The sequence below is a fragment of the Idiotropiscis lumnitzeri genome, chromosome 6 (assembly GCF_059441095.1).
Source record: "Idiotropiscis lumnitzeri isolate Australia: NSW breed Sydney's pygmy pipehorse chromosome 6, RoL_Ilum_1.0, whole genome shotgun sequence".
In the NCBI taxonomy this organism is placed as follows: Eukaryota; Metazoa; Chordata; class Actinopteri; order Syngnathiformes; family Syngnathidae; genus Idiotropiscis; species Idiotropiscis lumnitzeri.
Window position 1 is genome coordinate 637,640 of NC_142396.1, and position 23,532 is coordinate 661,171.

At 44.6% G+C, this 23,532-nt stretch overlaps 3 protein-coding genes across 3 annotated transcripts; 1 reads left to right on the forward strand and 2 right to left on the reverse strand.

Moving 5' to 3' along the window:
- The first annotated feature begins 214 nt into the window (after nt 1–214).
- On the forward strand, nt 215–2,176 carry LOC148334387 (large ribosomal subunit protein bL21m-like). Its single transcript, XM_088298480.1, has 2 exons — nt 215–751; nt 1,610–2,176. Exons 1-2 carry the CDS (start codon nt 473–475, stop codon nt 1,904–1,906), a joined length of 576 nt encoding a protein of 191 aa, XP_088154606.1. The 5' UTR covers nt 215–472; the 3' UTR covers nt 1,907–2,176.
- A 56-nt stretch (nt 2,177–2,232) lies between these two features.
- Nucleotides 2,233–4,934, reverse strand: LOC148334388 (UPF0669 protein C6orf120 homolog). The gene is made up of 2 exons (XM_088298481.1): nt 4,858–4,934; nt 2,233–3,553 (listed from the first exon to the last, which is right to left on the reverse strand). Exon 2 carries the CDS (start codon nt 3,460–3,462, stop codon nt 2,914–2,916), a length of 549 nt encoding a protein of 182 aa, XP_088154607.1. The 5' UTR covers nt 3,463–3,553; nt 4,858–4,934; the 3' UTR covers nt 2,233–2,913.
- Nucleotides 4,935–6,841: 1,907 nt separating this feature from the next.
- LOC148334389 (puromycin-sensitive aminopeptidase-like) lies at nt 6,842–22,039 on the reverse strand. Its single transcript, XM_088298888.1, has 23 exons — nt 21,572–22,039; nt 18,462–18,546; nt 18,286–18,363; nt 17,342–17,463; nt 16,827–16,934; nt 16,006–16,206; nt 15,486–15,582; nt 15,362–15,395; nt 14,789–14,903; nt 14,537–14,701; nt 14,364–14,468; nt 14,227–14,287; nt 12,769–12,878; nt 12,626–12,689; nt 11,978–12,117; nt 11,780–11,914; nt 10,867–11,086; nt 10,604–10,746; nt 9,412–9,468; nt 9,233–9,340; nt 7,976–8,131; nt 7,753–7,800; nt 6,842–7,669 (listed from the first exon to the last, which is right to left on the reverse strand). The coding sequence occupies exons 1-23, from the start codon at nt 21,854–21,856 to the stop codon at nt 7,523–7,525; spliced, it is 2,784 nt and encodes a 927-aa protein (XP_088155014.1). The 5' UTR covers nt 21,857–22,039; the 3' UTR covers nt 6,842–7,522.
- Nucleotides 22,040–23,532: the final 1,493 nt, after the last annotated feature.

Here is a 23,532-nt window from a genome sequence, read left to right on the forward strand (position 1 = left end):
AGTCATCCGGACAGGTGAAGACGACGCATGCGCAGTTCCAAACAATTTCTGCCCAAAAGTATTCAACAAAGGGCTTACTAATTCCACAAACGTCACCCTTTTTTTTGTTTTATGGGACTAGTTAGTAATATACGACAGTTACATAGTATTTAGATTTTCTGACACCTAATGTTGCTAAGAACACAGTTTTCTTTTAAAAATTCGTCTAACCAAAGTTGAGCGACAGGTGCAACCGATTTCCGGCGCATTTACGACACAGGCCACTTGTCAAAAGACAACCTAACACAGTTGGAGCGCATAAAAAACAGACAGATCCATGTTATCTGTATGATATAGTATGAAGGAGAATGTATTTGTATAAAGAACTAACTTATTCCACCGACACATAAATGACACAGTGAAAATCGCCACCCTCCCCGTCAAACCTCTAAATTTTAGAGAACATCTACGGTCGACACACTTTCCGGTAAAGATGGCGCTGATGACGACCCTGCAGAAGACATGGCGCCTGTTGACATCTGGACTCTGCGTCCTTCCAACCGCCGCCGCCCGCACACAGAGCTCAATTAGCGGCCACTTGGTGTCTCTGACATCGCTGTCCAGACCTCCGTGGCCGGAGACACGGCCGGTGCCGGAGGAGGAGCAGCGGCGGCAGCACGCCGCCCTGACGAGCGCCGTCAACCGACTGATCGAGCAAGGCGACTTCGGTCGCCTCTTCGCCGTCGTGCACCTCGCCGGCCGCCAGTGGAAGGTGATGTGGACACAAATCCAAAATATAAAAAAATACTACATACTTGGGACAAATCTTTAAATTCAGAGTAAGTTTACTCTCGTCGCTAAGAAGTCAGACAATCAACAAAAGTATAAGCCAATATTGGTGCCTGGGTACCATGTTGAGTTCAGGAGCTTCGTTCAAACCAAAATAGTGCTTTGCTGCCATCATGGTGGCAACTTGGTACCAAAGAAATATTAGGTGAGTTGTGGAGCGTTATTTAGACAAAAGTGGTGCTTTATCTTGTGGATAATCTGTGACAAGGAAGCACATTGAGATCTGTTGAGTTTCATTCAGAGAAGAGTAGTGCTTTGTCATTTTCTCGTGCCATCGTCTTGCCACAGAACTAAGTTGCGGTTAGCGGGTTCTGAAGGCTAATTTAGACAAAAGCAGTGCTTTGCCATTATATTTGTGCCGAGCAACTCTTGTATGCTGGAGTGACTTGAGGGCTTTCATTCATACACAAGTATTGCTTTGCCGCCATCTGGTGGGAATTTTGTGCCTATGACCTATTTTGAGGAGTTTAATTTCAACTAAAGTGCTTCGTCGCCATCTTGGTGCCAAGGAATTATGCTGAAGTGAGGTGAGAAATCTCATTTAGAAGAAAGCAGTGCTTTAACGATATCTTTGTGTCATGGAACCGTTTGTGAATGAGGTGAGTTGAGAGATTCCATTCAGACAAAAACAAGTGCTTTGCTGCCAGCTTGCTGCGGAGGAATTATGAGTTTTGTTCAGCGCAAAGATTAAAAACGGGCCAGAGCGCCAAACAGATCACACCGGGGGCGTCTTTGTCGCATGTTCTGCCAAAGTGACGCCGGGCATTTGTCTGTCCCACAGGTGACGGACGAAGACTTGATCCTGCTGGAGAGCCACGTGGAGGCGGCGTGCGGCGAGCACCTGCGTCTGGAGAAGGTGCTGCTGGTGGGGGCGCGCGACTTCACGCTGGTGGGCCGGCCGCTGCTGGCCAAGGAGCTGGTGCGCGTGGAGGCCACCGTGCTGGAGAAGACGCAGTCGTGGCCCAAAGTACACATGCGTTTCTGGAGGCGCCATCGCTTCCAGCGCAAGAAAATCATCGTGCAACCGCAGACCGTGCTCAGGATCAACCGAGTGCGGCTGGCGCCGGCGCTCACGTGACAAGCGAGCGCAAGCCCTTTCACCCGCTCCTGTGTGACAACTTGATGCGCTAGTGGACCGACTCACAAGTTCCTATTGTGGACTTGACAACTGAGTGCAAATAGTTCTGTCTTGATCTTATGCAGGTCTTCTAATTCACATCATATGCGCCCTAATAAATATATTACAAAATCCTCAAGCGCTACAGAAAAGACGGGCAGATTTGGAACCGGTGTGAAAGTCAGCGAGCAAAGATGAGTTAAATTTCCAATTAAGATTTGTGTAACAGTGTGTTGACCCGTGTTATTGTTTGTCAAAGGCAAAAAACAAAAAAAAACGTCTTCAGCAAGTGTTTTCTTCCTTTATTGAAGAAAGGGTTCTTCTGAAAAGGGCCAAAGCGAGCCCAGGTGGATGTGCACGCTAACGTTCTTTCACATTTATCCGACACTCACGCTGCCCGTCCAGGTGTGCATCACAACAGACTTTTTTTTTTTTGGGGCCGGTGTACACATTTGCGCTATTTGGACATCCTGAAATGGACGTGCTGAAGGACATGTGACAGATGCACAAGTTCAAAAGGAAACAAGCAAGCACAAACCAATAAGTACGGGAGCGGCTTTGCGATCGTGGGTCAACTTGTTTTGGATGTTTTCTATTCTTTGCGTGAGTGTATTTTCTGTGTTTCCTGTCTAGCTGGCATTGTTTTGGTGTATGTGTGTTTTGTTGGGATTTTTTTTATGCGTCACGTGTGTGTTGTGTGTTTTTTGCAAGGTTTGTTTTTTCTTGTTTTGTGTAGGTTGGGTGTGCGAGTGTATTTTCTTTCGTACGTCTCTGGTGTATGATTTGTGCTTTGTGTGTTTTGCACATGTTATGCTTTGTTTTTGTGCCGCCTGTGTTTTGTGTGTATGTTGCGTTATATTTTTGTGTGTTTTGTGTCATTGCAAGTGAAGAGATGTGAAGAAGTGCAGCGAGCGCCGCCTATTGGCTCCAATGTGCTCGCTTGGGTGGGGCGAGCCCAGCGACTGGTTTCAAAAGAGAATTTCCAGAATGATTTCTAAAAGTCGGATGAGATTGGTCCAGAACATGGAGTACTCGTCAAATTCTTGGCGGTCGGCACCGTCCGCCTCCTTTTTGCGGGCGTCCTGGGCCGGGGAAACTGCTGCGAAGGGGTCCGGCGCAGCAGTCGGGTCGCGGTAGACCCTCATCTCAAAGTCGCTGCGGCGGTGCGACGGATGCCCGTAGATGGCAACGCCCACCGGCCGGACGAACTCGGCAGGCACGACCACGGCGTCGCGACCGCAGGTGGCCGACTGCAGCTTGTAGGCATCAAAGCTGGGCCTTAGCGTGGCATCCGACACGTAAAGGTCAGCGTCGCCCGTCACGCTCAGCATGTGCAGGACGACCACGCCGTCGTGGTTGAGCCGCAGGTAGCTGTAGTTTCCGGCACCCACCTGACCACGCACCACGTGCAGCAGGACCCACTCGGCGGGGACAACCGTCGCGCCGTCCTCCGGCCGGCACGCCGGGCAGCGCAGCAGCAGGAAGAAGACGATGGCGGCGAGGTGAAGCGGCATCATTGCGACGGCCGCTTGCACCCGACGAGCGTCGTCACGCAGCTGTCGGTTGGTCTGCGCGGACGTCAAGCGATGGACATTGCGTCGGACACACCTGCACAATCGCATCATGTTACTTTCCGCGGCTACATGGCGCAAATCTTCAAGCCATCTCTTGACGAGTTTGACAATAAAATGTTTGGTTTTTTTTACATTTGTTGTGTTTTGTAAGCTTCTGTTATTCAAAGGAAATAAACCGCACCCATTTCACTGTTTTTGTCTGTTACTTTGACACCCTGTGGTGTCACCTTCAATCCAACCAAAATGGTGCTTAGATCCCCTCTCGGTGTCAAGGAACTGTGTTGAAATGCCTTGAGGAGCTTTGTTTGGACAAAAGTGGCACTCTGCCACTACCTCATGGCATCTTTGTGTCAGGGAACAATGTTGATGAGAGTTGAGGAGTTTCATTCAGCCAAACCTGGTGCTAAGTTAACACCTTGAGCATCTTGGTGTCAAGGAACCATTTTGAGGAGCTTCATTTAGACAACAGTAGTGCTTTGCAGCCATCTTGTGAGATTGGCCTATTGTTTTGCGTTGTGACTGGAATGACTAAATTAGCTCATAATTTTCACCCTTGTTACACGTTGTCTATTTCTGTGTTTATGTTTGCAATGTTATCAGTCTTTTGAGATAGGGCAAAGATTAAGAAATATACAGAAAATGTTCAAAAACTATCCCACCGGCTTGGATTTCAAACAAATTTTCATTGGCTTCGTCTTTCAATACATATTTTTTAGAAATATATTTTTTCAAATTTATCAGTTTTTTGGAATAACTATTTGGGTCAGTCAAATACGGGCGTCAATTAGACGCGGAATATTTGGTCCGTATATGCAGCGAATAGAGGGGGTCGACTGTGAATTAATTCATCTTTGAAATGAACTACATCTACACGTCGTCCAGAAATTGGTGTGGAGTCACAACTTTCTTAATACTCGCCTCATGAAAATTATGCTCTTATAGCTGGCGGCATTTTAAAACAGCTTTCTGCTAATTGTCGTCGTGTGAATTGGGTCAACAAGTGCCACGCTGAAGCTCAGCGTGTCGATTGAGGATTTTTTTTTAAACAATCTTTGCCATGTTCACCCTCACGCGAATAATATTCGTGTTTGTTTTCGACGTTTTTGTACTCAAATGCGCGCTTGGTCAACGCTCACGACAATGTTGAAACACAAATGGACTTGTTCGCCGTATTTAGCAACTTAATAGCTAGCCGCCAAGTAGCGACGAGTTGATACTGCGCTCAAGTCGAAAATGAAAAGGCAACGAAGCACAAGCAACCTCGTTCACGTGGACAAGGTGCGAAAGGAAGACGCGTCGCTTCGGAACATGTTCAAACACGCTTCTTTGCTCACTTACGCGGTTGACAGTTGCTCCTCATTTTCTTCTTCTTGCGCTCAACCACCTGTTGAGCAAAGTTCCTCTTCTTCGCCGCACCCTCATCGTCACTGCAAACACGCAACGGCGCCCCCAACGGCACCAGAAAAATAAAATAAATAAAATTAAAAATAAATTAACAAACGTGAACTGCAACTAACTTCTATGGAGGGCTGAAAGTGCCTAAATTGAATAAATAAAAATACGCCATGAATTTTTTCATAAAAATTGTCAAATTAATTGTTACATTCATTCACTAAGAATGGAATCGAATAAATCAATCAATAAATAAATGCACCATTAAATAAAAGGGCAATTAATTAAATATTTCATTTATTAATTTATGACAATATTATTCATTTAACTTTGGCACCTTCAGTCCTCCATAATTTAGTTGCAGTGTATCATATTCAAGCAAAAAAACAAAACAAATACATTTTGGTTGTTTGTCAGAAGCTGACGTCTGTTAAATTATGCAAGGGCGTGACAGTACATTCAAAGCTCCAAACTTGACTTGAGCAGCAGCCTTAATTACCATTTATGTAAAATTTTCATTTTCAACCTCTTAGAATTTTGGGGAATTTAGCAACTTGACAAGCCACCTAAGTAAAAGTCACAACATGCATCCATCCATTACCGAAGCAAACCCACGCAGGAACAGGAAGGCCCGCGCCAGGATCGTAAGCTGCACTGCGGCACTGTCAGGCAGACCTGCTGAGCAGTCACCCATCATTCAGTCCTGGCAGAAAATGCAATCAATGTGAATTTTACTGCAGGCTAAATGATTTGTTTGCAAGTGGCTGCCTAAATGTTTTATTCAGTTACGCACATGAGCACAAATGAAACCACTTTGTATAATCATTTCACTTTATTGAACACCGAGCATACTTGAAACAAAAATTAAAGAAGAAAAAAAACAAATCAATAAATCTCACTGGGTGTGATGTCCGGGGGTCTGGATGACTCAATGAGTACAAAAGCCCATTAAACTGTCAATTTTGATATTCTTGTACTTCTATGACGTGTCAGAATCATCGCATTTCTCTTTCCTTCTTTTCATTTCACTAAGTGCAAAGTGGTCAACCAATTTAAGGCTTCCCAAAGGGGGGGGGGGGGGGGAGAGAATCACCCAGGTGTCTTCACCTCTCACTCCAGAAGTCAAGAGTAAAATCAGGACATCATCAGAAGGTCTTGTACAAACTTCAGGGACCGGGGTGTGCCATAGTTTCAGGATCGCAAACACCAGATGAAGATGTTCTCGTTCGGCCAATCACAGCACTCAAACCAAATGGAGGTAGGCGTTCCCGCCCAATGGCAGCTGACCTGTCCATCAATCCAACGCACAGAAAGATTGGAAGAAAAAGAAAGAAAAAGAGAAAAGAAAGCCTTCAAGCCTCCACCAGCAGGAAATGACTTCGTTTTTTTTAAGGGAAAAAATGCTCAACAAACACCAAGATGGTTTTTCTAAGGCATATGAATTTGAACAGAGAAGTATCAAATGTTTTGTAGTTTGTATCCAATATTGTCAAGCATTTTGTCAAATTTTAGAATGATCCTTTTTTTCTCTGATCTTTGAGTTTTAATTGTGTATTTTTTGGCCAATATTTTTTTTCTTCCCAAATATTTGTGTTTGTATGTTTTCACCTTTGCATTTCTCTCTCAAACCTCACGAGGGTCGCCTGCATGAAAGAGCCTCTCTCAGGTTACACTCTGAAGTGGTTGCCAGCCAATCACAGCTCTCTCAAATACTTGGGTCCAAATTTGGAATTTTCACATTGGTTTCTTTTAGTTCACATATTTTGGTCTTTTCATTAAATATTTGTAATAATTTTATGAACATTTCAATTAAATTGTTTAAAAATGTATTTGTACTTTTCATCAAATTCACTTACGCACTGGATAATATTTGCACATTTGAGTATTCATAATTATTTGCCTATATTTAATGTTTTTGACCCAATAATTTTTTTTCAGCTTTTCCCCACTTTAAATACCAAATAAAGAATCTAATGTGACGGGTTGTTCAATATTTGTGCCTAACTATGTCGAGCATTTTGTATTATTTTCAAATATTTTATATTTTTCCATCGTGCTACTGCATTTTGAGTGTGGTGAAATGGGGGGGGGGGGACTCTTCCGATTGAATCGGCACCAAATCAAGATTCTCACACGTGATTCTTTTGTTATGAATTCATATTATTATTTGGACTATTTTTGATTGACTGCGCTGATTTGACGACGTAAAAACTCGGGTGCATATTGCTGGAGAGCGCAAGCCAATCTCCTGGTGCTTTATCAACACACTTGGCCAATAACGCGGAGTAAGTCATGCACGATAAAAAGGGCTTCACACTTGTCTGGAGGTGGACGTGGGTGTTGACGACAAGTCTTGGTGGCGTTGCGAGGGGGTGGGAGGTGTTGAAAAGCGTGTTGGGGGGGCTAAAAACAAGCATCCCTGTCGGTCCAGGTACAAATGATGTAGCAGTCGAAGTCTGTGAGATTCTTGGCTTTGCTTTGCGGTTGCTCAGCGTCTGGAGAGAAAATTTACATCCGCGTCCGCTTTCTGAGGCAGATGGAGCGGGCAGGGGGTGGGCCTGGAAGAAGGTGCAGGGAAAAGGAAATGAAGTGAGGGGGTGTGTCTAGCGGCTCAAACGGGGGCCGCCTTGGGCTGCATTAAGTATTGATGGATGTCATCGCCGTCGCGCTTGAGCCAGGCGGCGTTGAGCAAGATGTTCTCGCAGCACTGCAGCACCGTGCGCTCCACCGCCGGCGTCGGGTGACTCTCGAAGAAACTCTGTGAGGGGGACACGGCAGATGTTGGCCTTGCGCCAGAGTGCAGATGACCCCAACCACCCCAAAAAAAACAGGCGATCCCACCTTGACTTCTGTGGCCATTTTGTCGATGGCAAATCCATCCACTGTCAGCTGGAAGGACCACAAGGAAACAAACGTCAAGGGCAAACATATGTAAAGCCATTTGAGCATTTATTTCACAAGCTCGATAGCCGGCAAAAGGTTCATGTTAAGCGAGATCTGTGCGACATAACTAGGGTGTGGCATCATTTTGCTGACTGCAAGAGCGCATTGTGGTGTTAATGACCTTGATGAGCCGTGACAATAGGAAGCCGCCCTGGTAGTGGTTGTGAAGCTCCTCCCAGTTGTCCTTCACAAACTTCCATGCGGCTTTGCGACCATGTTTGCTGCTGCCGGCCACGCCCCCAATCACCGACACCGTGTCCTGAGGACGGACCTCTTCCTGAACACAAAAACAAAACACAGGACAAGGGTGGAAATCAAAACCAGGGTTAGTAAAGTTTGCAAATTTTAATTATAGACAGTTTTTGTTTGAGTGTGAGTTTAGTTTTTTAAATGCTGTAAGTTTTGATTGGTTTTAAGGTTTGTTAATTTTTATTTCAAAAACAATTTCCTTTTATTCCTAGTTTTTTTATGTGCACGATAAAAAAAAAAAATCACCATGGGAATTGCTGTGTAGGAAAAATCCAACCAAAATATCATTTTAAAACATTTTGATAAAACAGATTCCAGTTTCGCAATCCATCGACTTTGAATGACATTACTAAACGTGCATAATACCGCTTCAGAAATGCATGCTTGCACCCTATTATTAAAGGAATGATCAGGCTGAGATGGCCCATTTTTCACTAACAACCTCAGCTTATATTTTTTGGGGATCAGGAAACTGAAATTAGTTCTCATTTTCTTTTTGGAGGAATTAGGAAATGAGTGACGACAGAATTGACAATTGGAGCAATATGACCTCGCTTGCCTCCCTGCTGTGACGTCGCTGCCCAGTTTGCCAAGTCACCAACTATTTTTTTATACAGTGCATATTTTTTTTCCATCTATGAAACAAAAAAGGAAAGCATTTTTTACCTAGCGTTATATTTCAGCCCAACAACAACAAAAGATGGGGAGCCATTTGAGCCAAAGCCACACGCAAACATGTCTCCTCGGAGCGATGTCATCTGATGGATCTTCTTTTATTGGCATACATTCACAGAAAAAAAAAAAAAAACATACCAAAAACTAACAAAACCCTCCCAGAAACAAAAGAAAAAAACAGAATTACCCCCCCCCCCCCAAATAACAAAACCCTCCCAGAAACAAAAGATAAAAACAGAATTACCCCCCCCCCAAAAAAAACATAGATACACAAACACAAACCACGAATTACCAAACATAAAAGCACAAAAAATATTTACAAACTCGAAAACATGCTCAAAAATGCACGTACCTAGAAAAAATAAATGAATCAACCGCATGCACACACCACACAAAAACACACACTCACACACGCGTGCACACACAAAACATGAAAGATCAGGTTTCAGGTTACCGAGAGGGCGAAGGCAAGCACTCTCTGGATGAGGTCCGGCGCCGAGATGGCACCGAGTACTCGCTCGATGCGATTCTTCTCCTCCTGCATGTCCGCTTGCTTGTGAAGCTGAGGCGGAACGAGAGGACAAAGTCAAACACTGGCGGGAAAAGCAAAACCAACGGCGGAGCCCATCTTACCCTCAGCATGGTGTCTAGCGTGCTGCTGTCGCCATGCTTCAGCACCGTTAAATAAACCTGAAAACACACAACAGCACAGTTGACATCCAGTCTGCAAACAGACAAGGCCAAATTGACAGCGGTGCAGTACTGCATTGTACCACAACATGCCGAGCAGCACTGAGCGCTACCGGAAGAGAAGCGGCGCGATTAAGGGCAAGAAGAACATATGCCAGTGAGCGTTGTGGCGAGCTTCGTTTGTCTGTGTTGCGGCTGTGTGTATGTTGAGAATAAGCTTATTAGAGTGGGCGAAAACTAACGAAATAAGTCCCATTGAAAACAATATTTTGTTAAAAAAAAATCTCAGTAAAAAGACGAAACCTAACTGAAAGTGCATTTTACGTTTAGACAAAGCATAGTTTTTAAAAATGAATACGAAAATGAGTCAAAATGAAAAATTCTAAAACTATTCTAGCCTGGTTGAAATCAGCATTGTTTTCAGACTAAGAGCAGAAAATGTAACTTGATTTCCACAAAATGGCACGCCATACCTGAAAAAGCATTTTTTCCTCTTTAGTTATGCATAAAACAGTCTGACTTGCTGCCATCCTTTATTATCAGCATTTTAAAACAAAGCGATTTAGTGTAAATGCTTGCAAATGATGCTCTTTTTCCATACATCTCATAAAGGTCTTTCAAACCATTTTAAAAAAGATGTGTTTTTATTATTATTTATTCTTGCATTTTTGTTTGAGTAAGATACTTCTTGTTTGAACATTTAGCTGTTTAAATATTGTCACGCTCATTTTTTATGCCCCCCCCCCCCAATAATCAGATTCTTGCAGCACATGATTCCCCATAGTCCAAATACAGATGTTGCAAAAATGCCTCTCAAAGAGTCATTCACATATCCAGCTACCGTTTAGCTTTTGACTTTTGTGTGTTGCATCATGTGCATTCAACTATTTATAACGGTTGGAGGTGTTGAATAACCGTTAACATCAATGCTAATTTCAGTTTGGGCGTCAATAGAATTCCCCATAACATGTTAGCATGAAGCTAGCCGACTCCCATCTATTCAGTTGTTCACAGGTGGGTCGCATTCCCCGCTATAAACGACACTTATAATCATGTCAAATGTCTACTTACAAGGCTGCGATTGAGTAAACACGGACGGGTACACGTATAGCAGTGGGAAAGTGTGGAGGTTTACCGGGCTCCGGAGGTCCGCAGGAAGAACGTGTTTGCCTTCCACGTGCTCCTTGAATCTCCGCCGAGCCTCCTCCAAGGTGGGCTTGTGTCCCGCCTTGCCCAACTTGCCGAGAACCAGACCCCTTAGCAGGGCGTCCAGGTGTCCTGCAGGAACAACACGCTTGGCTGTAAAAGTAGATCCAAGCAGAGCTGCCGCCGTTCCACCTTTGCGGATGAACGTGTACCCAAAACAAAGCCGGCTTCGTCGCCTTCCCGTCGCCTCACCTTCTCCGGGCTTGCAGTCCCAGCCCAGGCGGAGGCCGATGGGCGTAAAGAGGTCTCGGATAAACTCCTGGATGTCCTCGTGGAAGTCGGTGTGGGACAACAGCGAAGACAGGACGCCCAGGTTGCAGCTGAGGTCGCTCCACACCGTGTAGTTGGGCTCGTTGACGAACGCCTCCATCACACGCAGCACCTCCACCGTGCTGATCATGCCTGCGCGCGACTTCGCCACAACACACTTGTTAACCATGTGACAAAATGGAAAAGGGACTTTTTTTTTTTTTTTTACTGGTTTGAAAGTAAAGTCCCAACAGATCACGGTTCCTATTTTGCAGAGTCACGTACGCTTACCAAACTGCACATCCAAATATTTCATAAGTATGGACCATGAGGGGGAAATGTATACCGTATTTTTCGGACTATAAGCCGCTACTTTTTTCCCTCGATTTTGAACCGTGCGGCTAATACAACTTTTTCTGTGGATTTTTCTTTCACCGGCAGGGGCTCTCTATAGTTCAGAAAATACGCTCAATAAATCTTGATTTTTTTTCCCTTTCTCTCGGGTCTGTTCTGTTTTAATGAGCAAACTTGTTGCCGTGTTTTAACAATCTGTTGATGTACCTTTATGTACATTCACAATACAAAATCGTTCTGTACATGCAGTAAACCACAATTTATTTTCAACATAGAAAACTGCAGCTTGCATATCTTTTTTTTTTTCCCTCAAAAAACAGCTGCTGAGGCTTATATACAGGTGCACTTTGTAGTTCGCAAATTTCATTTCAATAATAATTTTTTCTATTAGCACAAAGGGAAGTCCACGCCTCTACCGCCACCACTGCGAAGTAGAAAAAGTTCCAAAATGGCTTCAATAGGGGGCTTATTGTTTGGGAGTCACAATCCAACTTTCTCTCACCAGGGAGAAGAGGTCGTTCTGAAGGCTGAGGCGGTCCACCGGTTGCAGGCTGAGGTCTCGGATACCGGGCAGCAGGCTCTGCAGCATGGATGAGCTGTACTGGATGCGGTAGAAGCCCACCGTGCCGGGATTGATCTGAGGAGAGGCCAACGAAGCGAGCCGTTTGAAAGAAGCCGCGCCCCGTGCAGGCGTGCTTACCTTGATCCACTGGTCGGGGGTGACGCCTGGCAGGGTGACGCTGGTCTGGGGTGTGTCCAGTAGAACCTGGTGTGTGCTGCAGGTGGGGTCCTTGCTGGTACAGATGCTGATGGGTACCATCCAGTAGGGACAATCCTCACCTGGGAAAGCGGAGGTCACACAAAATACTGTTCAGAAGAGCAGAGTGAGCTCAAAATCCTTCAAATAACCTTTTATTTAGAGTAGAAAATAAATTCCTATTTTGTATTGGCAAATACGTTCCAACGAGTTTCCCAATACAAAATATTTACTCTACGTTGGCTGAGCCACACTTCCGTACGACATCATTTAAAAATGTCAGAGGATTTTTTTTAGTCGTCTGCTATTCAGTTGAAAATCAAAAACTTTAACTCAACGCAAAAATAATCAACACATTTGTAAAGTGGACGTGCCGGATTAATTTGAAAACTGAACACCATTTAAGAAAGTCAGTCTGTAGAATATCTAGGCCGGAGCTCCTAACGCTACGCAACATTTTGTTTCGAATCCCATGAATTTGAAAATGAACACGAAATGCAGCAAAATGAAAAAGAGAAACAATTGACTGAATAAAGTTTTCTCGGTGCAGGGTGACTTGTCCAACCTCATTTAAAAAAAAAACACACTTGCCATTATGTGGTCCGCTAGCACAGAACTTCTTCTGAGAGATATTGAGGACGCGGTCGTCACCAACCTTTGAACGAAACGAACAAGGAGTCACGAGCAAGTCACTCGGGTTTTTTTTTATTTTCTGGTTGCGAAGACAGACACACCTGCTCTTGTTCCACGACAATTATGGGGAAGCCCATCTGTTTGGTCCACGAGCCCATCACGGTGGCGATGGGTTTGCCACTGGCTTGCTCCAGACATTCCCATAGGTCCTCTGGAGGACAAAAAACAATGGTAACATTGATAATTAATTTTGTTAACAACCGCCAACTTGTGAATTTCATCACATTGATCCTTTTTTCTTTTTTCGAAAATACAGGCAAATCCAAATGAAACACCTTCAGTATAGATGCAAATTGTGCAGCATCACGGAGGCCTTGAAAGTAAGGAAAGAGCAAGAAGAGACAGAGTAGGTACCAAATTAAGATCCCAGATTAGTCCAAAAGTACAGAGAGAGTCTACGCGTGAGACTGATGTTGTATCCCGTGCTTCAATGTGTTGCTGTTAACTCGTTCACTGCCAGCACAGGTAAAATGAAAGTACGTTTATATCCGTCAATGGTAGCGAATGAGTTAAGCAGCAGTTTGTTGGAAGGTTTAGATTTATTGTTACGTTGACGCAAATTTGCATTGGCCTGACTATGGGAGGTGTGAAACGACTCCTTGAGTCTTTTGTTTTATTTTAGAGTTTGAAATTGAGAGGACTTATTTTCTCTTCTGTATTCAGAATTGCTCTTGACTCAGGTAAAAATATCCATCCATCATCGGCGCCGCCGCTTCGCTTCACGAGGGTCGCGCGGGCACGCTGGCGCCTCTCCCAGCCATTTTCGGGCAGTAGGCGGGGTCACACCCTGAACGGGTTGCCGGCCAATCAATCGCAAGGCACACCAAGACGAACAACCATCCGCGCTCACACTCATACCGAGGGGCAATTTAGATTGTTCAGGCAACCTGCCATGCATGTTTTTGGAATGTGGGAGGAAACCAGAGTACCCAGAGGAAAGCCACGCAGGCACGGGGAGAACACGCAAACTCCACACAGGACGGCCGGAGCCGGAATCGAACGCACAACCTCTGCGCTGTGAGGCCATCGTGCCAAGTGGCCGGTCCACCTTGCCGCCCGAGGCAAAAAGACAGGACTTTTATTTTTAAATTGCATCCAAATACTCAAACACCCGCTAGATTTTCTTTAGTAGGGTATCCGAACACCGACATATTAAAAGTTGCAGCCCAAATCTATGGTCCATCCATCCATCATCTGTACCACTTCTCCTCACTCGAGTATCTATGGTACAATACAACTTTATTGATCCAGCATACCTTATGCTTGCCTATTTGTTTGAAAGTGTTCCTTAATAAATTCATGTTACTTTGAGACGTTAAGTTTTCTGCTGGCACCTCACACTTTTTGGGGTTTTATACTAAAAATAATGATGAGGAATAAGTGAAAAAAATGTTGACATTTTCATTCGACATTACTGCTTAGCCTACAAACATTTTGAACAATTATTGAAAAATAAATAACGTGTTGCAAATTTGAAATAGCGGCAACCGCCATCGTACCTGTCGAGGCATTTTTGTGCTGGAACTTCAATAAATAGCTGTTCATTCCTTTCCTGAAGTCCTGCAAAGAATCAAGGAAAGGTTTGTGTTTTTTTTAGAAAAAGATGCGCAACCATTTCTCCAACCGGCCGGACTACCTCGTCTCCAATGTAGTTGTGCAACATTCGGATCACCGACGCCCCTTTGCTGTAAGAGATGGCATCAAAGATTTCGTCCACTTCGGACGGATGGCCGACGTTCACCTAGGAAGGACAGAAGAAAATGCAAGCTGTCACCACGGCGACGCAACGCCACGGCGTCCGCCGCTCACCTCGATGGGATGGCTGCTGTCCAGCGCGTCCAGATCCAGAGCGCGCGTGTAGTCGGCGGACACAAACTGCGTCCAGATGTCGTACTCTGGGAAGCAGTGGTCCACGCACAGATATTCGATCCACGATGCAAAGCCCTCATTGAGCCACAAGTGGGTCCACCACTCCTAGAGGCGACCAACAGATGTGAACATGTGTCGGCTTGCTGGCCATTGGAGACATTTTCTTCATTTGGGCACGTATCGCTCGGTTACCATGGTGACCAAGTTTCCGAACCACTGGTGGGCGAGTTCGTGACCCACCACCAGCGCCACCCACTGCCTGGAAGAGGCGCACGAGTTCTTTGGGTCAATGAGCAGCGCCGTCTCCCTGCACAAACACAAACAAACGCACTGCGTAAACTCTCGTGGCTCAACGTTGCCCGTTTGTGTTGTTTCCCCATCAAATGTTTTAGCTGTCACGGTGTGAACATACGGCACTAGAAACTTGTTCTTCTGCTTCTGCTTACAAAAATCAAAGTGCAATTGCTCCTCACTGCCGTTAACAAAATATTTTTATCATTGCCATCGTTGACAAAACCAACACTGCATAGAACATATTGTTGCAACAATATTTTCCAAATTACCCTTGAAAAAGGGCTCTGTTAAATTTCATCAGACACGAGACAATGCTTCAAATTTGATGGCGAAATTTGCCAGCAATGAAAATGCACGTGCCTCGACAAATATCGTATTGGTTGCGTTTATATCGGACATTTTGGCTTCAAGGATGCAAACGACATTTCGGGATCCAAACAATGTGATGCACAAGCAGGAAAGTTTGGATACCTGTAAGTAACGAGGCCCCAGTTTTCCATGGCACCTGAAGGCAGGAGGGGAAAAAATAATAAAACATTGACCAATTTCACCAAGGCTTGCGTGTCTGCAGAATGTCGTGATGAGAGCCACTCACCGGCAGCAAAGTCAGCGATAGCGATGAGATCGATCTTAGGCAAAGGATAAGGAACACTGAAGTAGTCTTTGTAGAAAGGTAACGTCTTCGTTGCTACCTGAACACGCACAAAAATATTTGAATTAGGGGGTTGCCCAATCAAGTTTATTGCTCAGGACCAAAGAACGTCCCGGGGACGTGTGCACTGCTTTCGCGAACAACACGGCTGCAAATGAAAAACAAAACAAAAAAAACAAAAACAGACAAAATGAGCGGAAGTAGCGTCACATTGTTTGCATATGAGGCAAGAAGGTTAACTAAACTTTGTTTCCGTAAAGGGCCAACTTCTTAATGTGTTGAAGTTGATGCAAGCTATTGAAGAAAAAAAAAATTGTCGGGGGGAAAAAATGTTTCAAGCTGGTTTGGTCAAGAGAAATTTCAGAGGCGGGAAAGAACAAAAAAAAAATAATAATGTTTTCGACAATATACGCGGAAGTGGAAATGTGAGACTCCATTCCCGGGAGAGGACGGTCGGGCTCACCTCCAGCGCAAAGCGACCTTGCTCAGCCTTCCCCACGGGCGTGTAGACGCGCACCAGCACGCCGTCCGACGACTGACTCTCCACAAAGTCGAACTCGCCGATGACGAACGCTACCAAGTACGTGGACATGATGGGCGTGGTGCCAAACTTGATCTCCACCAGGTCCTCCTCGCTCGGGTACGGCTGGCGCTCCACGACGTTCTGGAGGCCAAGCAGAGGAAACGTGGACGTGGAGATGCTCGATAGACAAACAATCAGCAGCGAGACATTAGCAATGGCCACGCTCAAATGCGCCCAGCGGTCTTTTTACGTCCTTATATTTCTTCTGCTTTGGGATGCTGAAGGATGAGAATATTCTTCAAGCAATGTGAGCCCAGCTGGATTCCGAGCATCAGAAGGACCAAATTTTGACCCGCGTGAGGAAAAGCAGAACAGATAATGGATGGAGGGATGGTTTTGTGTCAGTCTTACAATCAACTTGTACAGCGTGTGACACACAAATAGCAATGCTTTTAGAAGCACGTGAGAAAATGTTTTTTTTATTATGGTCTCAATATTACAAGTGGGAATGAAACACATCCCCCAATGTACAATCAAATATCATTGTATCCATTTTTAAAGACCTCTCCCGCATCAGTCTGCATGTCAATCGCATCCGATACAAGAAAAAAACTAAACGCCGTGACCACAGTCAGAGAGCAACTCACTCAACACGACGTCTCCAACATTTCAGTCGTCAGTTGGTCATGTGCGTGTGAAAGTGGCCCGGGGTGCAGGTGGGAGGGAGGAGGATGGCTCGCCGAGCCCCGAGTGACACGTACCATGTTTGACAAGGCGACGCAGTCCTTGGGGACGATGAGCGTGATGTCAAAGGTGGCTTTGATGGCCGGCTCGTCCCAACAGGGGAAGGCACGGCGGGCGTCCGTGGCCTGCGTGGGGTCAGACGAAATGGCGGGAGGACACAAGAGTTCAACGTCAGGTCGCATCAGGAATGAAGTACGTAGAAAATCAATCCCCACCGCGTGGCGGTTCATTTGCACAGATTTGGAAAATAGTCCGTGTTGTGACAGGAGGCGAGTTTAACGCGAGTTGACATTTGGGCACTTGTTTTTTTGCCTTCTTTTGCATTTTCTAAACGTCAATACATATATGGAACAAAAATACATGTTTTGAAAAAGTGTGTTTTAACAAGTTTGCTGTTTCAATGCGTTTGTTTAAAACGGATTTCAACCTATCATGCAGGCGTCGTTTGCATTTTGTTGCTGGACTACTCAGCCAAGGTCACGTTGGAAGTCGATCTGGCGTCTCGTGTTCCTGTCCCACATCAGCATCTCACCTCAAATTGTGTGACGGCAGCATAGCACGTCTCTCCCGCCGTGTTGCTGTATTTACTTCTGTAGAAACCTTTCATTTTGTCATTCAGCTCCCCGGCAAACTTGATCTTCAACACACCAGAACCTAACAAGCAGAAAGTGTACAAAGTGACGTGATTTACAACCACAACAATAATCAAGCACATTTGATATCATTATTCATTTTTAAGAGATGACATTTTTACATCTTACATTTATTTGTACACTCGGGTTGGGCAACCGAGCCTTACATTCAAATCAAAGCCATTCCTTCCCTCCCTTTTTGGGGTTTGTTTTTGGCCTACTGAAAAATGAAACAAGGGCATTATTCAAAACAAGGTTTGCTTTTTTCTTTTGGTTCCCGTCTAAGATTTGTTTGAGCATCCTCTTTATACCAAACAAGCTTTTTTTCCCCAAACAAACTAATCCGATCCAGCATGGTTTTTTTCTATCAACTTGTAACTCGCACACTTACTTTTATTGGTCTTTGCAGAATCGTGAAAGTAAGTGCTGGCTCATGTTTTTTTGTTTTTTGGCGCGTTCTTGTCCAAACACAATCCTTACTGAGAAAATCTCAAATTCCCTGAGATATCAAACGAACAATGTTATTCAACGCGGCCCAACCGATTAACAAAAAAAAAAAGCACAGCTCCGACCCAAAACAGCCGGCCCGTCCGTCTCCCACCCAAAAAGTTGCGCTCAACATGCAAATAAAGTTCTTCCTATTCGCGCAAGCTCCTCGGCATTTTTCCGTCAGACACTTCAGCGAGTGCTGGCACGAAAAACTGCTCGTTTTAGTCAGGAATGGACGAAAAATATCTCGGTCAAAAATATTGAAGTTATCGATTAACTTTTCTCCATCCTTGGCCATCGGGAGCCATTAGCAACGTGGAAAATGAGCATCTCTTTGCAGCCCTAATCTTCTCACCTTTCTTGAGAGCGCAAGGAAAGGACAAGGTCACCTTCTCGTCCTCGTTTTGGTAGTTGAACCCCGTGGCGTCAATTTCTTTGAAAAATACATTCAAAGAAGAGCGATTGTGTCATGTTACATGTGATCAACCAGGATGATCAAAGGGGGCGGACGCGTGCACTAATCAGACTCACCATCTCCCCCCTGCGGCGCAAAGGAGGCTGTGATGATGTCGATGTCAGCGCAGTTCATCACAATCTGATTGGTGGCTTGCGTCACCTGCAGGCGCAACACAAAGAGATCCAAAGTTCACACTTGTTCATCCTGTTTCAAGCAGGGTTGTCTTTGAATGTTGTGTACACAAATAAGTGTGTCTGCACTGCCAGCCCACCCTTCAAAGGAGAAATTTGACAACCAAGTTTGACTTCAACCCACCAATCGGCCGGCATTTTGTATTTCATAAAAAGAAATCAAATTTAAAAAAAATAAAATCAAATGAAAAAAATGAAAGATAAAATGCATCTTTAAAAAGGAGCTATGTGTGACATTACTATACACAATTTGAAAAAATTCCCCCTGCGCCTTAATAACACGTCTGCATCCGCAGCGCACAGCTCAAGAACTGCTGAACACTTTACACCCAATTGTTGTCGTGCTGAAATGAGCCAGTCGCAACTTCTCCATTATCAGGGGCGCCGAAAGGGGGTGGGGGGGCAAGGAGAAGGAATGGGGACCATGATCGACAGGGGGCGAGCGTTTTCCGACATGTAGGCGAGGATTAGTAAAAGAAAGAATCTGCACCGCTCGTAGCTGCTCAAAGTACTCCGTACTCAAATAACAAAACATGACACATTTGCCACAAGCCCTGGTTGGCATCACATAAGCCTAAAACACATAATTACGTTTGTTGCAATATTTGATGTCATCATAAAATTATTTTTAAAAAATGTTCCTCCTAACAATTAAAGACATGTTTCCTGGTTGCATTGATTGTGTGGAGCAATTTACTATACCGACATCAGTGAAGACAAAACGTGTGTGATAAAGGTTGAATGAAAACAAATTTAAAAAACAATTCAAGTGTTTCTTTTAGTTTCCTTTAGCACAGTGCATTTTCCTAATTTACTCCTCTGATTTCACTACCTGGAAGTCTGCATAGTGTATGGTTTTGGTTTCATTTTAAAATGCACTAAACAATTGCAGCCAAAACTTCTAAGGCCACAATATTACATTCTATTTAAGCTGCACCGTTATTGATGAACATCTTAGAACTGCTGGTGCAAGTTGCAAAGTTGAATCAACGTTGAATGTTGAGCATCTTAATAATTTGTATGCTCCCGGGACTCTGGGGACTCAGTGGGGGGCAGGAGGATGACGGCAAAACTGTCATCAATGCAGGACAACCCAGCCCACCCACTCAATGACACTCTGAGAACACTCCACAGCTCCTTCAGTGATAGACTGTTACACCCTCGCTGTACCAAAGAGAGATTTCGCCGCTCCTTCCTGCCGACTGCTGTCAGACTTTTTAACAAGAACATTGGGTCAGGCCTACAAACGGGAGGGCATTAGTGCAATTGTGCAGTCCTAGGATGCAATATACACTACTACTGTACTTTCAGCCAATGGTGTACTTAAATATTGACCAATGATGTATTTTGTTTACCATTACAATATTCTTATTATAGTACTTCTATCACTGCAGCATTTCTACCATTGCAGGACGTTCACTATTACAGTACTTTTATCATTGCAGTATTTCCTATCATTGCGGTACTTTTACTATTACAGTACTTTTACCATTACAGTGCTTTTATCATTGCAGTATTTTCTATCATTGCAGTACTTTTCTATCATTTCAGTACTCTTACCATTACAGTACTTTTATCATTGGAATATTTTTATCATTGCAGTATTTTCAAGCAGTACTTTTATCATTGGAATATTTTTATCATTGCAGTATTTTCAATCATTCAGTAGTTTTTATCATTACAGCGTTTCCCCCTCTGTATAATGGACAGGCATTAGGAGTGTTTCCTTACACTATAGATACGTTTATACTGTGTATATTTGCATGCTTTTTATGAATGTCTGCTGCTAATGTTATACATTAACGGCTACATTTCGCCGCCGACTCTGTGTGATCTATATCTTTGCTGCTGTAACACCTCAAATGTCCCCATTGTGGGACTAATAAAGGACATCTTTATCTTTATCTTTTATCTGAACATAAAAAATCAAGGTGTATAATAATTATGCTTATACAAGAGCAGCTGCTTGCTGGTGCAACATGCCACAATTCATTATACGATCCGATTAGTCGACTAATCGTGACTACTGTTGGTGATTAGTCGACTACCAAAATAATACAGGTAACAATAAATTGAATTAACCAATGGCGTCATCAAACTTGGGAAACATTGGCACAACATATCTGGAAGCCTGTAGAATTAAAAAAGCAGTTTTCCCCATTGAATCGAGCCCCCCAAAGTTTGGGATTTTTAAGTCCCAAGACCTCCGTCATTCTTCCTCACGTGTGTCTTCTTTGAATTGTTGCTACGTTTCTACATCTTAGTTGTGTTAGATCGCGCGATAATTCTGCTTGGGGGACGAGATTTGAGATCGGTGATGCGATTTGTTTTATGTGTGAGATTATCGGAGCACGCCACACACACTAACATGATACAAAGAAAAACTGTAAAACGTATTGCTGTTTTTTCCCATATCATGTGTGGCGTATGTCAAAGATAAACAAGCGTTAAAGATCTGAAAAATGATTGTGTGCGTGTGCGTGTGTACACGTACCCGGCCTTACCAAACACTGGCTAGCAAGCAACAACCCATTTAACCGACTACAAATGGCAATCAGTAGTAGTAATAGTATTTGTAGTACCACTACCACAAACGTGTGTTTGGCGGCCAAGAAACCGTGGTGAAAAGGGCTAAACTGCGTTGCGTTGGCAAAATCAAAATAATTATTACACGCACTGAAGAGCGCTGTTAGCTAGCACAGTCACGGCTAACCGCTAAGCTAACATGAGAGTGCAAGTCTTGACCGATTTGGCGTCCAGACACACTAACCGAGCTCCAATTACGACAACAATATGATTAAACGTTATTGATGACTTCGTGGGCAAATGTGACTATTGTCACATTTATTCCATTTGGCGAGTGTTGGGCTACCGATAGGCGAGCTAGTGGCCAAGTGACAGACATATTACATAAGGGCAAAAAAAGCCCAGAGTGCATTGAGTGAGTGACAGACAGGCGTATTGTGTCAGTGTCACGTTTGCGTGGCACGTACCTCCACCATCGCCTGGAGCTTGCCGCCGAACGTGAAGTTGACCAGATCGGGCTGCAGACAGAGCCCGTAGTTGACGGGGTACACGTCTGTGGGTAGCCGCTCGAAGGGCCTCCTTTTGGCCATGGCTGCTGAACACTGTGCGGCCGCTCTCACCGTCTTGATATCTGCAACGAGTTGTTGGACTTTTATTGGTGCACAAGGGAGGAGAGTGGGCGCTCGTCGACCGCTGATTCTATGCACCAGCAGGGAGGACTGCATGAGCGTGCGCCTCAGAAGGAGCGACATCAACCGGAAGCCTCTCTCTCTCTCTCTTTCTCTCTCTCCCCCTTTCTCTCTCTTCTTGCCTTTCTCTCTCTCTCTCTCACCCTTTCTCTCTCTCTCCTTCTCGCTCTCTCTCTGTCTCTCTCCCTCCCTTTCTCTCCCCCTCTCTCTGTCTCTCTCTCTCTCTCTCTCTCTCTGTCTCTCCGCTCACAGAGAGTCTCCTCTAGTCACGGGCGGAATTTCCGAGGTTCCAATCGGAAAACCGCGGCTGCGAGACTTCCATCCCACCAACGCAACTCACCCCGCCCAGCCCACAACACGCCTGCCTCTCGCTACCTCTCTTCCAGGCAAACTACGGCCCGGGGGCCACATGCGGCCCGTTAAACGTTTTAATCCGGCCCACCAAACTTGAAAAAATAAATGAAATTAATAAACCTTGGTAATGTTTTATTTCTAAATACCGTGGTGTGTCAAAGACAGATATTTTGTTCTAATACTTTTCTTCATTTTTATTTAAAATTAAATGTATTTTTTTTTCTCAGATGGGGTGAGGTTACCAAAACACTCTATCCCTCTGTCAAATTTTAGAACCCATTGTGGCTCACCAATCAAAAAGTTTGCCCACCCCTGCTCTAGTCTCTCCGCCAAGCAGGCAAAACGCCACAGAATAGATGCACTTACATCTGTAACGAGGAAAAATGGAGGGACTACCGCAATAACAATAATCCAAATATTATCTGTACCGCTTTGTTACGTTATTGTGTGATTAAATAACGAGAGAGAGAGAGGTTAACTTGCTTGTTAACGTTTACTATAACGACTCTTATTTTCCTTACATCCCCACCTTCCTGTCACATGTCCCCTGATTGGCTGAGATAACAACATTAACTCTGATCGGTTATATTAACCTTTACACAACATCTCCCCCTTTTAAGTAAGAAACAACATCAACATGACTTCACTTCAAACATTCAAACTTTTTTTTTTTTTTCCACATAGGAACATTGATCATAACAGTCAGGAACTCTTTTCACACAATCACAAGTCCAGTCGTTTGAGTGGACGTGAATGTCTGCCTGAGCTTGTAACATAAGCAGCATTTGGCTCTGCTGCAGGTTGATTCATCCTGGGCAAGTCAGTTTCCTGCCTGTTGGTTGGAATGGATGCTGACTGCTGGGTAGCTCGCAGGTGTGCGCAGTTTCTCCTCAACAGTCCATCCTCTGTTCTGACTAGGTATGATCTGGGGGCGTCTGTCTGCTTGTACAACTGTCCCGTCAGTGCTTTCTGTAGTGATCCATACGTTCTGGCCAGGATGTAACTCCGGTTGACTCTGTGTTCTGTGGCGTCTGTTATAATGTTCCACTTGTTTCCGTTTACCTTGTGTGTCTGTGGTCCGGAACTGTTTAATGTTGGGCCAGCGTGGACACAGTGATTCGGGCACTTGTGGGAGTGTGGTCCTGAGCTGTCTTCCCATAAGAAGTTGGGCTGGAGAGTAACCATTTTCCAGAGGGGTAGCTCGATAACTAAGCAACACTCTTGCATAGTCTCCTCCCTCTTTCCATAATCCCTTGACGATGGCCACTGCCCGCTCAGCCTCACCGTTGGCCCATTGTCTGACACGAGCACCGCCGGAACTCCATGTCGAGCAAAGATGTTCTTTAGCGCTGCTGTGACTGTTTCAGCTGATGCTGCATGGAGGT